General features: G+C 35.1%; 1 protein-coding gene across 1 annotated transcript; it reads right to left on the minus strand.

Moving 5' to 3' along the window:
• Positions 1–1,311: 1,311 nt before the first annotated feature.
• Positions 1,312–17,207, minus strand: Gabat (4-aminobutyrate aminotransferase). Its single transcript, XM_089634084.1, has 9 exons — positions 16,798–17,207; positions 16,244–16,380; positions 15,881–16,048; positions 13,969–14,247; positions 11,934–12,094; positions 7,722–7,872; positions 2,994–3,151; positions 2,407–2,675; positions 1,312–1,802 (listed from the first exon to the last, which is right to left on the minus strand). Exons 1-9 carry the CDS (start codon positions 16,862–16,864, stop codon positions 1,681–1,683), a joined length of 1,512 nt encoding a protein of 503 aa, XP_089490210.1. The 5' UTR covers positions 16,865–17,207; the 3' UTR covers positions 1,312–1,680.
• Between the last annotated feature and the right edge of the window lie 1,472 nt (positions 17,208–18,679).

Here is an 18,679-nt window from a genome sequence, read left to right on the forward strand (position 1 = left end):
TTTCTGTTTTTTAGTGATTTATTAAAAAAAATAATAATATAATGTATAAAACAAATTTGCTATACGCGTCGGTCGTGTTTGTGCTCTCAGTTCTAAACTACGCAAAGGATTTTAACAGGGTTTTCACTTTCATTTATAAAATGTATTCCGAAAGGTTTATTTATATGAGATATTTTTTATTTATTTTTTTTTTATTGAATAAATAGTTAATACATAATATCAAAAAAAACAAGTCCTGCTAAGCCGATTGAATTGGCTTGTCAACATTATTAATTATTATATTATTTATATTTGCTCTCCTGCACGAAATCTCAGCTGCCATTCTTTTGAACCTCCTACATAATGATTATTGCATTTTTATACATCAATACTTATACAATATTATGTATTATTTGAATTTACACAATACATGTTTTAATGAAAAATTTGTAGTTATATTATTTCCCTTAAAAGCAGGGCTATATGGCTTTGAATAAATAATTAAAAGCTATATAAAGAAGTATAATATTTATTTTCAAGCTTTATTTGGCTAAAAATCAACAATATCTTCCACGCAAAGGTTTTCTGTAAAGCAGGATGGGATGTGAGGGAACCCTAAACTTGGTGGCTGGACGGTGTGGAAGTGAACACCACATTTTTAGGTGTAAGGAACTGGAGGGAGACAGCAGGAAGCCGGCATAATTGCCTGGTAAGAATTCTAAGGCCCAGTTGTTTCGCAGAAATTCACAGGTGACAAAGTCATCAAATGACCATTCAACTCTATTTTATTTATTTTACAGTTGAAAGGTTCCTGTTAAATGCTAATTCTAAGGACGGGTTGTTTCATGGAATTTAAACAATTCATCAAATTTAAAATCGTCGTTTCAGAGAATTTGAACAATTTTTCATAATAATAGTATATCATTATTAGCCAGTTGTTTCACATAACTGAAATAATAACAGAACTTGAATAAAACCTTCACAGAACTTGAAAATTAACTTTGAATTTTGATAAATTGTTCAAAATCTCTGAAACAACCCATCATAAGAATACTCTTGTCACCTGAGAGAAGGGAGCCCATATTCAGTTAGAACAAGGAGATACAAAAAGAAAACTAAATGCTGAATATTGAACAGTTTAATACGTAATAATAATTATTGTTTTCATTTAACATTACACATGGAAGACTTGTTTATTAACATTTATGGAAGACATTTTATTGAGCTTATTCTGCAATTAAAAATATATTATTTTATATCCACAAATACATAATGTGTAAATGCACAGCAAAAATATAACAAAAATTATAATACATATATTTATATATATATAGGTATATATATTTTTTATTTTTTTAATAATATTATTTTCATTTAAATTCAATTACTAAAAATAATATGCATAAGGTCAGATCTTCTGAAAAATGGCACAATCCAGATGTGTCTTACAAAATCTTGTATTTTTACACATGTTTAAATGCACTCTCTGATGTAAAATATTATTTTTTCAATATAAATATAAAATATGTAATACATACATAAATACAAAAAATGGAAGACTGGTTTTTAACGCTAATTATTATTATTTTGTTGATATAAGTATCTATATAATATGGCACGCTTGTGTTGGAAGCCCTGTTTTCCTAGCATTATATTATGGTAGTTAAATCAATTCAGATAACTGTATACCCGTGTTTGTTTTTACTTGGTTTCTTTGAGGGTGGCCCGGAATCCTTCGAGGAAGATGTTGGCGTGTTTTGGTGTGAAGATCAGGGCTGGTCTAAACCTGATTGCATGGTCTCCGCAACCACCGGTCTGGAAACCTATTTTAAATAAAATAATCGTTAATCTTCATGTTTTCATCTCAAAAAAATTAAATGATTAATAAACCTGCAAAAATAGGTGGGAACAAATTGTTGCTTGTATTATAATCTGTTTGTATAATTTGTGTGACAGTCATAGATGGTCTTCATTATGTAATGAAATATGTCACATTGATGAATGTTTTGATTTATTATTAAAAGGCTACTATCCCTGTTTGCTTGACTAGATAGTGTCAAATGATCATGTAACTGTCCTGTAACTACAAAAACGATGACACTTTTCTTCTCCTACCAAAGGTTGAACTCCATCAAGGTTAGTTAACTTAGAGGTAAACGCTTTAAACAAGGAAATTGCACTATGAATATCAATCTTGGAGACTTTACAGGACATTACATTCTATTTTCATTTACCTTGAAATAAACTAAAAGGTAGTCGGCAGAATATAATATATGTATGACGCCCAAGTGAATGGAAGAAGAAGTTGAGGACACCCCAGGTGTCCGAGTCGGTATAACAGAAGAGTATGTGCGAATGTGAATGAAGATAGAAATGTACGTCAATCTGGCGCTAATCTATACAGTTTTTCAAATTAATTAAATTTACCTTTCTGCTTGAGTCGATTGATCAGGTCATCCCTGAGCGAACTTGTGGGACAGGACACCGCCAGGAAGGTGCCTCTTCCCCTGGCGGAGTTCAGCAAGGCGGGGAACTCCTTCTGCAGGGTCTGCAGACCGTTCATCAGGACGTCTCCAGAAGCCTGGACTTGCTTCAGCAGATTCTCTTTCTTGATCACACTGAGGACACGCTCCAGAAGCAGGAGCTTGCCTGGGTCTCCCATCCAGGTGTTGAATACTCTGTAAGGCTCCACTGGCCTGCAAACAATGATAATGAACATATTCAATATAAGTTGACAGTTCATTTCAGGGCGACTAAATAATTTTGTGTGCTTAGGACGGGGTTCTGGGAAGATTCTGATATCATTACTAAACTTAACAAGAGTAATTTTAAGATTGTTTTGATTGCGGAAGTGAACTATCTCCAGGGCAATACTTCTTTAGTTATTTCCTCGTTGTTGAGGATTGTGACCCCCACTCTAATTTCCCTAGTGGACAAGTCTCCTCCACTCCACTATTGTACACTACAGAGCAAGACTGCAGACCTTAATGTTATGTAATATTTTGATAACTTACATAATTTCCTTGGTGTGGAAGTAGCCGCCCAGCTGCATCTTCTTGCTGAAGGTCACAATGTCTGGAGGAGAGTCGAGGTTGAAGTGCTCGTGGCACCACATCTTGCCGCTGGGCCCACCACCAGTCTGGACTTCATCTATCAAGAGTGCCGCTCCATTCTATTGGACAATAACAATAGACTTAATTCATTAAATTATAGCATTAACATGTATTGCCAGTTGGAAAATTCATAAACTAACATTATTTATGTATTTATTCAGGATTTTATTTTTAATGTGAAACCGCACAAGAGTCCCTACTGCTCCTAACCTGGAGACTCTGGAATCCCCAATTGGGGTGTTGTGAGGCTGAAGGTAGTGGGATGGGGAAGAGGATGATGGAGAAGTACCTGGCTATTCAGGTCACAAAGCTATTTCAAGCAACTTTTAGATTCTGAAGGGTGGTCTTACACCAGGGCGCTACTGAGAGTATCATCCACTCTGAAACGTGCCACAAATATCTTAATGTATAAAAATTCAGCCTGTGTATATATTATATATTTTTATTTCTGTGCTCGCAAGAGTAGACTGATAACGATGAAAATTTCAAAGTTTGTTCTTATTAAAAGAAGACGGAGACGCCCGAGGAATACCTAATGCAATATATATGCACCAGAATGAGATACAATGTCGGTGTAATGTAGTATTTTAACAGTAACATTGTGGTATACAGTAATGAATGGTAGAAGAAGTCGGACACGCCTGAGGAATACCTAATGCAATATATATGCACCAGAATGAGATACAATGTCGGTGTAATGTAGTATTTTAACAGTTACATTGTGGTATACAGTAATGAATGGTAGAAGAAGTCGGACACGCCTGAGGAATACCTAATGCAATATATATGCACCAGAATGAGATACAATGTCGGTGTAATGTAGTATTTTAACAGTTACATTGTGGTATACAGTAATGAATGGTAGAAGAAGTCGGACACGCCTGAGGAATACCTAATGCAATATATATGCACCAGAATGAGATACAATGTCGGTGTAATGTAGTATTTTAACAGTTACATTGTGGTATACAGTAATGAATGGTAGAAGAAGTCGGACACGCCTGAGGAATACCTAATGCAATATATATGCACCAGAATGAGATACAATGTCGGTGTAATGTAGTATTTTAACAGTAACATTGTGGTATACAGTAATGAATGGTAGAAGAAGTCGGAGACGCCCGAGGAATACCTAATGCAATATATATGCACCAGAATGAGATACAATGTCGGTGTAATGTAGTATTTTAACAGTTACATTGTGGTATACAGTAATGAATGGTAGAAGAAGTCGGACACGCCTGAGGAATACCTAATGCAATATATATGCACCAGAATGAGATACAATGTCGGTGTAATGTAGTATTTTAACAGTAACATTGTGGTATACAGTAATGAATGGTAGAAGAAGTCGGAGACGCCCGAGGAATACCTAATGCAATATATATGCACCAGAATGAGATACAATGTCGGTGTAATGTAGTATTTTAACAGTTACATTGTGGTATACAGTAATGAATGGTAGAAGAAGTCGGACACGCCTGAGGAATACCTAATGCAATATATATGCACCAGAATGAGATACAATGTCGGTGTAATGTAGTATTTTAACAGTAACATTGTGGTATACAGTAATGAATGGTAGAAGAAGTCGGAGACGCCCGAGGAATACCTAATGCAATATATATGCACCAGAATGAGATACAATGTCGGTGTAATGTAGTATTTTAACAGTTACATTGTGGTATACAGTAATGAATGGTAGAAGAAGTCGGACACGCCTGAGGAATACCTAATGCAATATATATGCACCAGAATGAGATACAATGTCGGTGTAATGTAGTATTTTAACAGTTACATTGTGGTATACAGTAATGAATGGTAGAAGAAGTCGGACACGCCTGAGGAATACCTAATGCAATATATATGCACCAGAATGAGATACAATGTCGGTGTAATGTAGTATTTTAACAGTTACATTGTGGTATACAGTAATGAATGGTAGAAGAAGTCGGACACGCCTGAGGAATACCTAATGCAATATATATGCACCAGAATGAGATACAATGTCGGTGTAATGTAGTATTTTAACAGTTACATTGTGGTATACAGTAATGAATGGTAGAAGAAGTCGGACACGCCTGAGGAATACCTAATGCAATATATATGCACCAGAATGAGATACAATGTCGGTGTAATGTAGTATTTTAACAGTAACATTGTGGTATACAGTAATGAATGGTAGAAGAAGTCGGAGACGCCCGAGGAATACCTAATGCAATATATATGCACCAGAATGAGATACAATGTCGGTGTAATGTAGTATTTTAACAGTTACATTGTGGTATACAGTAATGAATGGTAGAAGAAGTCGGAGACGCCTGAGGAATACCTAATGCAATATATATGCACCAGAATGAGATACAATGTCGGTGTAATGTAGTATTTTAACAGTAACATTGTGGTATACAGTAATGAATGGTAGAAGAAGTCGGAGACGCCCGAGGAATACCTAATGCAATATATATGCACCAGAATGAGATACAATGTCGGTGTAATGTAGTATTTTAACAGTTACATTGTGGTATACAGTAATGAATGGTAGAAGAAGTCGGACACGCCTGAGGAATACCTAATGCAATATATATGCACCAGAATGAGATACAATGTCGGTGTAATGTAGTATTTTAACAGTTACATTGTGGTATACAGTAATGAATGGTAGAAGAAGTCGGACACGCCCGAGAAAAACATTACCAATAGCGAACCATTGCGAGGTCCACTAGTCTAATATAAAATGATATTATAATTTCGTCTACCATTTTGAATTTTCGGAATTCTGTTTTGTTTCTTTTAAAATATATGTGTAATGGAGTTTGAGAGGCTCCAAACGTAAATTATTATGTTAAAAAGAAATCATGTAAAATTGCACAAGAATGCATTCTTTCAGTTTTCTACTATTTCCACACTAAGATAAGCGCTTGTGTAGTGAAGAATAGGACAAGCTGTCGTGGGTAGGATTCTATCCCGCAACCTTCCACTCAGGAAACGAGCCAAGCAAAGCAAAAAAAAAAAAAATCAAATTGTATTTATGTCGGTTATGCCTTTGGTTGTATGGACGCCTATTGACATGACGACAATGAATCATTATATATACCGTTGTCCAAATTAATAGGATTCTAAAAGCATTCTAATATAATATTGTATAAGGGAATATACGGAGTTAGTTAAATGTTCGTAATATACGGACACTTTATTAAAAACCGAATGAATTGTGATATACGAGGTTTCCAAAAAGGGGACAATAAGAAAAGGAGTCCAAAAGACTATAATAATGAAAATATTGAATGCTCATGCAAAAATTTGAATGCTCTTAAAACACGATTTTTTGGCTAATTCTGTTACTATCTCATAATTCTATATTTATTGTTTTTGTATTTAATTCGTAGATATAGATCGTAATTCTATAACTAAAAATGTGTGAACATTCACAGTGTTTTTATTTCTAAACTTACCATCAGCAGTGGTAGACGAAAGGTTGCCAAATCTGTAGCGGGATTTATATATAAATAGATTGTCACATAGAAGATGGAAAGGGAGTAAAAGGAGTTTATACATTATGTAAAAGGAACAATAAATTATTAGCGCACAGAAAATTGATGTGATCTGGAGTTAGTGTTTTGAGAATACTTGACTATCTATTTCAATCATTTTTTTATTGGCAAGCAGTTTGCAATTATTTTACTGTGTAGTTAGTATTGTATACTATATACTTGTCACTATAATATTTTTAATTTTTACTGAATCATTAACTATTTTAATGCTGTATTTATGACTTCTATTACAGAAGAAACCGATGTACAGTATAGTCCCTATATTCCGAACAAATAAAAACTGAGCCAGTTCGGTTTAACGAATTTTCAGATAACATAGTTGATGTTCTATTTTATTTAACTTTTCAAATGAGATACTGTGTTTTTACCAATGTTATATTTCCTTGCTGATTTCGTAGAACTTTCTCCACTTCAAGTTTCTTTAAAATTACACTAATTCATTAATGGTCAAATTCTTGTATTTTCCACCCCCATCACCGGATGGTTAGATTACTGGAGGTTTGGTTTACTGGCCTCTGTGTCTCCTCCCTCCTACAACATGCTACATAATGCTCACTCCTTCCTCTCCTCAAAAATACCCTCCCACAGCATTCCCAAGGATGACATAGGCCTAGAGATATTTTTAAAATAGTGGGTTCGGATTACAGAGACTACTGTATCTAACCTATTTTATATTATAATACATATGTATAATGTTTTTAAGAAGGTTATCAGAATTCAAAACAACTATGACTAACCAAAAATTATATTTTACAAACTCAAAAAACTCTGTACTTTGAAACCACTAGAAAATAAAATTTAAAAAAAAAGAGTTAAAAATGTTTATTCGGAGGTTACAGTATTATATGCTAATTTCCCTAGTCGACAATATTTAAAAAAAAACTTAGATGCTCATAATAATTATAGTAAAATGTTACGAAAGTCATGTTGTCTCTATAACCACAAGATAAGAAAAAATATTAGGTAATAAAGGTATTAAACAACACTTATCTCACTATGATAAAAAATCTTATAAAAATACTACATCAAAGTTGCGACCAAAAAAAAAAAAAATAAAATGGTTAATAATATTTACCTTCTTGGCGATCTTTTGTAGCAGTTGGAAAAATTCAGGCGATGCTTCGTTATCCCCCCCCTCTGATTGAATGGGTTCGATGACTATTCCCGCAACTGGATTGTTTTTCTTCTTGTACACTTCAAACAACTCCTCCACTTCAGCCAGGCATCTTTAATGGAACAAAAATATGTGATGTGTGCTTTACAAATTATTTCAAAAGAATTCATGTTTTTTTTTAATTCTTGCTAATAATTTATTTTTGGATTTGTTGATTTCATCCTGATCCTGGTCCGTGACTTTTCAGTAAGCTAGAGTGGTAAGATTGAAAAATACAGCATTAATAATGTTGTTGTAGCTGAAAATACATTTTTTATAAATTTCAGTATTTCGTATGAAAATTTGTTAGTTTAGGATGCTGCCCTTTTTCAAACTGAAAGAATGCTGAAAATCTTCGTAAACAAAATTTTAATTTAAAAAAAAAAATCCTATTTTCAGCTACAACATCAATAATGTCATATTTTCAATCTTACTACTCTGGCTCTCTGAAAAGTCACAGACTGCCACCATTATGAAGTCACATGTAATTTTTAAAAACACGAAAGTACGTTCTTAAGTTATTTTTTTTTCTCTTTTTTTATTAACCTTTTCTATGCGTCATTAATTTGTATCACTTCGTTCACACGCGGGGCTATTTATCATCAATCTAATTTATGACTTTAAACAATAATCACGCATGGATTTTAAAATTTGTTTTAAAAAATACGTCGCTTATGTCTTGAATTATCTTTTCAAGTATAAATAAACAATCCGAACATCAATGAGACTTGATAAAAATTCGAAGTATATAATATTCGTAATCTGATACGGTATACCCGGGCGGCCATGTTTATATTTCAAAGATAACGATACACATGCTTATAAACATACCGGAGTAGAGCTCTTCAACTGTGGTGCGATGTAAGTGGTTGATTTATGGGTGCGATGTCGCGTTTGACTGGATACATGAAATATTGACACACTTAAAAAGGTTCATATAATAAAAAATAACTACACTTAAATTTACAAAAATAATGAAATAATTTTTCTGTTATTATGTCACCGTAAATATGTATCACTTAATATATTTTTTTATCGTGATAAATTTTGAAACAGTTCTCAACGCATAACGGCACATTGCACTCTAAGCACATAAATTTAGTAAGTTTTCTGACTTTGGGCTTCAGTGTTGAAGTGGCACAGACACGACACCTTCGACGAGGGTTTGTGTTTTTTGCTGAAGGGGGAACTTTAATGGGCATGTGTTTGGAAACAATTTTCGATGATAAACGCATCGGGTAATCTCTTGATGTTGTGGGACGTAAAATACTCGGCAAAGTTTTGTGATATTTCTCTAGTAATTGCTCAATCACAGCCATTTGGAAATCAGCCAAACTGACTTTTTTTGATGTTACAGTTTGGTATATTATGTAAGCATTTAATAAATACAAATCAATTATATGAAATGCAACTTTCCTGTACCATTTGAGTGACTTCCTCATACAACTTAAGTTGCTTAGCATCATATCAGCTTTGTCTACTAGACCCATGTTCTTGTTATAGTCTAGAACACATTGTGGTTTTAAAATGGGCTCTCCTGTCGATCTATTTATTTTTCCCGATGGTCCAACAGAACCATCATGAAGAGTGGTCAGCATATGGATTTCACGCCTATCGTGCCATTTCAAAGCTAACAACGGTGATTGGTGCTTTGATTGGATTTCCCCTTTCTTCAATTTAACAAAAGGTGCCATGCCTTTCCTGTTTTTCCGAACAGTGCCACAAGCATTAGTTTTTTTTTTCGTGTAAATATTTAAATAAATTTGGACTAGTGTACCAGTTGTCGCACCACAAATTATGACCCTTTCCGAAATAATCTGACAAAAGGGTGGTTACAACGCCTCCCGAAATACCAATACCTTGAGTATCATTTTTTTCTGTATCAGAACCAACATAAATTATAAAATCGAGAATGAAACCCGTCATGACGTCACACATCACAAACATTTTTATTCCAAATCGGTGACGTTTAGATGGAATGTATTGCTTGAATAATAGACGGCCTTTGAAAACGATGATGCTTTCGTCAATACATAGATTTTCATGGGGCATCATAGTTGATTTAAAAATATTTCGTGTGTGGTCAACAAGAACACGTATTTTATGCAGTCTATCAGTAGGCGTTTGAATATTACTATCACTAAAGTGGAGCATCTGTAATATTATCTGATAACGGTCTCTGGGCATTGTCTTTCCAAATATTGGTGAAAAGATTATGGGGTTCGTACTCCAATGTTCCTCGATAGCTAAGTGTTTGTTCCTAGTCATGGCAAATGTTAACGCAATAAAAACGTACATTTCTGAGACTGTTGTATCAACCCATTTTGTAACTCTCGATTTTGCTGTAAAATCCATCGTCCTAACTTTATATTGATAAAATTGATTTGTTTCATCAACAATTTTTGTCATAATTTCTGTATTCAAAAAATGTTCAAAAAACATAAGTTCGGGCGTGTCTTCAGTTAACCTGGTATCTGGATTGATACCTGATGCGAAATCGTCGAATTCATAAATAATGGGTACGAAAGGGCCGGCAGTCCACAGATTTTCAACCACTTCTTCTCCTTCTTCAATGTTCATTTCGGGTTCAGAATCATGGCTTTCATGTATTTCAGCATCTTCGCAATTATTATCGACGTCACTGTCACTAATTTCAAAATCTGAATCTATTTCTAAAGTAGCACCAAATATTTCTTCGTCATTAAGACCACGACCCGACATTTTGTATTTTGGCAATAAAAATACTTTCAAAAATTGATAAAACGTCAAACTTGTACAACTTTACACTTGATTTTTCACTAAAAAAAAGTTTTAACCACGTATTTTTATTTGAAAATAATCTAACACTGACGAAATTTTATATTTCTTCAATAGTTTGAATGAATTTATGTAACTGAACTTATTTTAAAATATGATAAATCAGATGAATGTACACTGTAATTAAAAAAGTTCATATCCACGAAAAAGCAAACAATAATTCGATAAAACAATGTAATCTACACGGCGAGCGTCTCTGTTTGAGAATCTTATAAAATGCGCCTGCGCAATAACGTGTGTAAAGACGCGGGAAGAATTCAAACTGATTCATTTTTCGCTCTGAGTTGGAAGATCCCTTCAAATCTTTATATCGATGATTAGGATACGTATTATGGATAAATATCGTAAGATGTCAGTAGTGTAAAGATGTGAGATTTTTTAAGAGTATAAGTTTTACCGTGCTCAAGCATGTTTCATACCCATAACGCCGAAGAAACTTTGCGTCGCACAGATGTGCCACCCGCGTACAGGGCATGTACAGTGCGTCGCAGGCGTGCGTCTCCCGCAGAGAAAAGGTTAAACCCAAGCTACGAATCTACTTAAATTTAGATGAATTAAAAGAGAAGATAGGCTACTAAGACAATGCGCATGGTTCAACTGAACTAGGTCCATACTTGAGATTTACTGCGTTTAGTATCGCGCATAAGTTCGTTGGTCAGATGCATTGAAAAAAATGCTTTCCTGTGTTTTTGAGAAGTGCACAAAAATAACTTACTATTTCAACAAATACAATTATACACAAGGCTTTTTGCTACGTGCTCGCCCATCAGTGGGCCGCTTAAGCTCGCGGCTGATGTAAAGATAAGCATACAGAAACGACTGGCTTTCATAATAATATAGCTATTTCACCCGTACACATGGCTATTACTTTCTAATGCGCTCTGTTCAATGCTACGCAGGCTGTTATATCTAACTATTTCGTCTATTCACACATCGTTATTGGCTATTCTTTTCTTATGTGTTTCGTTAATCACTTTGAATCTAGAAAATGGAATGTGCTATATTTTTTATTCAAACAGTATGAACATAACGCGTCTTTGTATTTATGTCAATGTTTAAAAAATAGGTTCTTGGTTAAAAGGGAAAGAAAAAACCAACCTAAAAACCGGTTTGTCAAATTAATATGTGTCAAATTGTAAGAAAATGGCCTCAAAGAATTTGTCAAATATTTGTGAAAATGCATTATTTTGCTTCTGCATGGACTAAAATAGTTGTTCCTCATTGTAAATTTACTGGTAGGAAGTATTTTTTTAAATAATTTGTGCATATTAAGGCTGAGCACCTCTCCATATTTACTAAATAATTTATAGTACCTACCTCTTATCTTCAGCTGCGTTTTCTCTCTGGTTTTCTTCCAGGGGATACTTATACACAGGGAAGGATGCCATGGGCCAGTCAAATGCCGGCACATCCAGCTTATGAATAGCTTTGGAATGCGTGGTTGATAAAACTCCCATTGTCCTACCGTGGAAAGCACCCTGCAACCACAACAATTACTCTACTCAATTTTAAAAATATTTACTTTTCAAATAAAAATTAGTCTTTGCTGATATGTAATAATAATGAGATTCTATTAATCTATGTAACTTGATTGCTCTCTATAAAACTTATGAAATGTGACTATTTCTTTTCCAACATGATTTAAAGCACCACTTGGATATCATATTTCCTGTATGTATTATTATTAAGACGGTGAAGACCTATACGGTATAACTCCTGTAAACACTCAGATCATAAGCCTAGTACATATTCACGGGCGAGTATGACGTCGCTCGGCCTGTGACATCAAATTTTTTTCATCAAATTTCATCAAATCAAACATTTCGCCCGCAAATTCTAGGCATTACTCCCATGTTTTACGTCGTTCATTTGACAGTAACTTAATCATACATAGTAATTTCAGTTGTGGGTCTGTCTGTTAACTCTGGTTTTGAACTCGGATTTGTTTTGAATTCAAGTGTCATTTTCAAAATCGGAACTGATTGTGTCAAGCATTCAGTAAAGCAATAAAGTATCTACCTATAATATAATATTTTTATTGTCTTTTTAAAAATGGAAACATTCAAATTGGAAGAATTCTGACTGATTTTTCACCTGTCTGCGTTAGTCCCTTTTAAAGTTCACTACAGTTCCAGAAAATAGCTCCCATAGAAACTGAACCTTCTTAACCAAAGCGGGGCATTGGCACTTTAGACAAATCAATGTTTCTACGCCGTCTTCATATTTCAGCTATTGGTGGTTTACACTCCCAAGAACTACTTGTGTCTCCTGAGGTGACAGTGTTCTATTAATAGTCCAACTAGCTCCCTCGGTGAGTTCTTTTCTTTTGTGAATACTGCACAAAAGTCACAACTGCTGCTAACCGTCTGGAGCCAGTGAGACAACGGCATCCCCAATAGGGGCTGATCTAAGACTCAAAAGACAGTCAGCAAAGCAAACCAAGGGGCCCTGGGGGGGGGGGGAATTTTAACGGAAGATTTGGGGATGAAAGGGGTGGGGATGAAATTCGTGCCTCGATGCTCATGCTCAATGCTCGATGATCAATGCTGAACAAAAACAAGTTCATGTGGAAGCATGCTTTGCTTTGAAAGAAGAGTTCTGAAATAATTCAAACTTTTTTTCCAAGATGATGAATCATGGTGCTACGGTTACGATCATGAGGCGAGGCGAACATGAAGTCTTCCACTGAAAATCAAGTTCGCCTTGCCCCAAAAAAGCTCGTCAAGATAACGCTGATTTGTTTTTTCGATGTGAGAGGGAGGAGTCGTCCATTCAGAGTTTGTTGCACCGCGTCAGACGGTCAACCAGGTTTTCTTCTTGGAAGTTTTGAAAAGATTGGGCACAGTTTGAGGCCGAAAAGGCCTGATTTGTCACAGTCAGGCGACTGGTTTTTTCACCACGATAACGCTCCTGCTCACACAGACTGTGCGCCAATTTTTAACCAAAAATGACAAGACCACTGTGACCCAACCACTAGACCTTGCCCCCTCTGACTTTTTTTATTTCCGCAATTGCTGAGGTGAAGATATAAACGATGGACTCGCTGTAGGGTATCACAATAGACAAATTTTTAAAAAAATTTGGGCAGAGAATAAACGATTAGAAGTGAATTAAAGTTTTTTTGTTAAATTAAGTTCGTTTTTTTTGGGTACCCTCTCGTATGAGGCTTTAAAAATTTTAAAAAAATGTTGAAATTCAAAATACCACTATTAGTATTTTGTAATGTGGTATGAAAACATATTTTTCAATAGGAATTGTCAAATTCAAATCTTTGCAGAAATGCTGACTGGAATTTGTGAGGCTGAAGTAGTGGGGAGGGAGAACTTTACTTTTGTTATGGTAAAGGCGTTACCTTGAATGACAGAATGGACAGAGCCGGCGATCCAGGGGCTTGGTTGATCATGCAAGATTCCATCTCCTCCTTAGTGAATGCAACATTCTCTCCTCTCTGGGTGCGGCGGTACCACATGAAGATGTTTTTGTAAGCATTCTCATTGGAGCAGGAACCACACATCATAGTGGTAATACAGTCCAATCCTTTCGGTGCAACATTCAATAAAATATCCCTGAGTTTGGCCGGCCAATCTGCTCCGGGAAATACACCAAGGGCTGGCCGATTAATCAAGGCTTTCTGGAAACAAAAATGGATTAAGACATATATTCCCCTGCATTTTCGAATAAGTCGTGGCAAAAGCATTCGATAAACTTGTCAAATTTATAAATAGCACTTGGTTACAACTTAATTACTACAAGAAACAACTACTTATGTTGGGGGTGATGGTAAAAGATGCATTAAAGTTTCATTTTTCTCAATAAAAACCTATTTTCTTCATGTTTACTTAAACCCCTGACTTAAATAGTTGACTTCTTTAGATATTTAAGTGTTGTTTTTTTTGTTGATTATGTGTACATAAGACTTACTCATGTACACTTAATCATACAATGTTATAGACATAGATTTAAGATATTTTGATTCGGTGGATCCTGCAGACAAGCTGGCATGTGACAGCTATGTTAGTCTACCTATTTTGTTAAAAAAAAACTGTTACACATGTGCATAGTTATAAAGAAGTGTGCCGAAGTATTTCGTTTATTATTTTCAATATTATATTTGGATTTGAGAAATTTACTAAATTTCACCCGTCTTATAGATGTTAAAGAGCCTTCGCATGAAGCGGAATTCGACAACTTTACTAAGCATTCCTTTACTCTAAATCTTTGTGAAATTTATTTTTTATTAGCTGCATGATGTATTGCAGTTGATGTATGTAATTACTTATCTTTATATTGTTTACTTGAATTATTTTTAGTTGTTATCACAATTAAAGCACTTAAATTACGCAAATTTATATTTTTATTTAGAAAATGAATTAAGTGTTTTAACCGTTTGAGTGCCATAAAATTCATACATTTGCTTGTAAAATGCCACCAAAAAAACATTATTTTTTATGAAACTATATATTTTTTTAAAACCCCATAAATTCTTTGAATTTTCAAGGATTTCGATAAATCAAAATATGATATTGGTTTAGAATCACGCGGAGGAGGATCCCGAAGTCCAGGCGTTTCGAAAAAATGAGAATTTTCGGTAGAAAAATTGGTTCCGGGAGGTACATTTGAAAATGAGTAATTTCCGGTGTTACTCTCCATTTCTTGGTCACGATCCGAAGAATTACTGGAAATTCGCATCCTGCGGTTGGAAAACACAGGTATGACATCACTGACATCACTCTCATCAGAGCTACTCTTACTCGAACTTGAATTAGAGGAGTGGAAATCGTCGCTCCCGCTGTCAGACATTTCAGAGGACGCCCTCGACGTTATATTTTTTCAATTAACTAAAATAAAAAAAATAATAAATGAATCTGAAATTTAAAAGGTTTACTACGATCTTACAACTATTAAGATAATATTAGAATAATATTTACAAACGCCGCAGCACCACACCCGACGTACGCGCGAATCAGAACACGACTGACGCAATCGACGGAAATCGACGATCGGAAATCTTCGTTAAAACACGAATCGACGAAAGTCGACGATTGGCAATCAAACGGTTAATTAGGTAAAATAATTTACTTACTTCAATTACTAAAATTCTCTATTTATAAAATTAGGTATTTTATTTCATCATTGATAAAAAATTAAAGTCATAATGATTTAACATTGGCATCCCGTATTTAAAAATTGTTTTATATCATTTACAATTAGGTAGATATTTATAAGCTCTTACTATCTATGTAATATAATTAAATTAGTCTTACCAGATTACGTTTATCTTCAAATACACTCAGCATTTCAGGGTGATTGTATCCTAATGGCATGGAGGATATTTGAGTAAAAATGTCCAAAAGAACATTTCCATCAACATCTACCAAATAATTTCCATATGATCGATCATAATCAGCAAAAAGCTGTACGGATTGTGCTTGCTGAAAAAAAAACATTATTTATGTTGAATTTTATTATTGATGTTGAAAAGTTTTATAGAAAAATAAATTATAAAATAATATAAATGTAAAAACTGTACAGCTCTATAAATTTTATAGAGCTGTTCAGTACCTACTAAAAGCAGTAGCAAAAACTAGGTAGGTACTTCATATTGAATGACAGAAAATTGTATTTACCTGTAAAACATTCAGTTCTTTCATAAGCTTTTTCGAATTTGGGCCTGGGATGACTGTTTTCACTGAGGGACCTTCGGGCTCTACTTGGACAGATTCTGCTGATATGTTCCTCCGGGCAAGGACTCGGCCCAGGGAGACTGAGGAAGGGGAAATAACTTTAGAAAACATTATAAAATCTTCATGGGTTTATTTTATGTCAGAATATTAGTAAATTCTTTAAGAATTGATATGTCTGTAAAAATGTAAAATGATAATGAGTTGGTGCGTTAGGTACGTACCTAATAATCTTGTAAAGCAATAACGTAAACAATAAACATGACGGGCCGCTATGACAGCGGATGACGTAAATCTGTCAAACTGTCCAGTTTGACGATTAGGAAAATTGTTTTCTGAATAAACTAGCATACACGCGCATTAAAATAGTAAAATCGTAATATAATTCAACTGATAATTCTACGTGTGCGCGATTTCTTCCACTAAAATAGTATTTTTATTCATCATCACTAAATATTAATATTACAAAGATGTACTCCAATGATAGTGTTGTTAAATACCTGTTCTTGAAATACTTTTCATATTTACGGCGCTTTCAGCTAAAACAAGATTTGCGAAGCTTAGCATCGCTCTTCCCACTGACTTTTGTTCGCGCAATATAACTGATCGATGGTCGAGCACGGCTCAACGCGACGGCAAATGCTATATCGGTAACCGTTTCCACGTGAAATGAGTCTTGAATAAATTGATCGGCAAACTGATTGGATTTGATTATTGTGACCTCCAAAACGAGCCGTGCCCGCAAAAATAAAACCAGAGGCACCGAAAATTGGGATAAGACACAAACCGGCACATGCGCGGTAGGCAGGAATTTTTCTTTTTACTGTTCTGTCGTTCAGTGTTCAACCGTGCCGTAAATAAATATATGCGCCATAAATATACCACTCTCATATGCGCTATGGCTGTGCCCTGCTCGACTATCCAAAAACACTATCTAAAAATCTTTATCTTAATAAAGCCTAACGCTCCTCGTTCACGTTGGGCCAACGTTAGGGCCAACTCGCCAACATGTAAACGCTGTTACCAACGTTGTGAGCGGTTTATTTATGCCAACGTTGGCCCTAATAAAGAAACCACTCACGTTGGCCCAATGCCCCTTGTCCCTAGTCATGCCCTAGTGCTTGCTAGTCCGGTTGACGGGTTGACATTTTTGAAAATTTATTCGTACATATAAGTTCGCTATCGTAATTTTTTTCTTAATTTTTTCAAGCATAAAAAACAATGGAAATGAAATATCCTATTCTGCGTTGGCCATTTGACCCCCTTTTTTATGTGAATACAGCATAAGAGTCCCAACTGCTCCGGTGAGACTATGGCATACAGTGGCGGATTAACCCTAAGGCAAAGTAGGCACGTGCCTAGGGGCGCCAGTTACAAAGGGGCGCCGGCGGGCGCCCCTAGAATTAAAAAATATATATATATATAAACTTAATTTTGTAAGTAAGTATGCACCTGCTTACACAATATAAAAGATTATTTACTTCTGTAGAGATGCAGAGCTTCCAAAGCATACTCGCCTTCTTGATTATTCCTCCATGCCTCCATCGCATGATTTTTTAATAGAAGACCGCTCCCTCGTGGATTCGTTCGCGGGCGTTGCTAGATTGCAGGGCAAAGGGCGCAGCGGGGGCAGGGGCTAAGCGGCCGGCACCGGACTTCCGAACGGATGACGGGGTGACAGTCACACTCATCACTTTCAGCTTGGATGTCGCCGGTTACGCGCGCTTCTATTGATTACGTACTCGCAGCGGTATTTGTGTGAATTAATTAGTACATTGCGTTTTAGTTCATTACCCAAATAATGATTGAATTGAAGAAGAAACCTAGTGGTGCAGCTTATAAAAGGAAGGCTAAGGAAAAAGAAGAAAAAAATCAAAATATTATAAAGCATACGAAACATATTGAGACATTTTTTTCTAAATTAAAAAGTGATGATTCGGAATTTTCTAACGCAATTCACAGTGCGTCTTCTACCGAGTCTATTCAATGTGAAATTCCTACTAGTTCTAAACAACACGATTTGTCCATGCTGCCTACTCCGTCAGCCGTAGAAGTTGTGAGGCAGTCGCAAAATAGACTGTTTATCGTGGGATGTGACCCAGTCAAGTGGGATATCAATAACGAAACACAAGAATACATTGCAATTAATGGATTTAATCAAAATCAAAATGCAGATTTTTCATGAATAAGAGAATATATGAAGATAAAATCTCACGTTTTTTAACAAAAACAATGTTTGAAAGAAAGTTGTTAAATAGAGAAAAACTTCCAAGGAAATGGCTTATTTATGTGTTTGTATAGGTATATGTTACTTCTTCATGCAAAAAAACTTCTGAACCGATTGTGATGAAACTTGGTATGTAAAAAAAAGATAGCTGGCAG

This window comes from Hesperophylax consimilis, chromosome 8 (genome assembly GCF_061612785.1).
Source record: "Hesperophylax consimilis isolate HC1 chromosome 8, BYU_Hcon_1.0, whole genome shotgun sequence".
Lineage (NCBI taxonomy): Eukaryota > Metazoa > Arthropoda > Insecta > Trichoptera > Limnephilidae > Hesperophylax > Hesperophylax consimilis.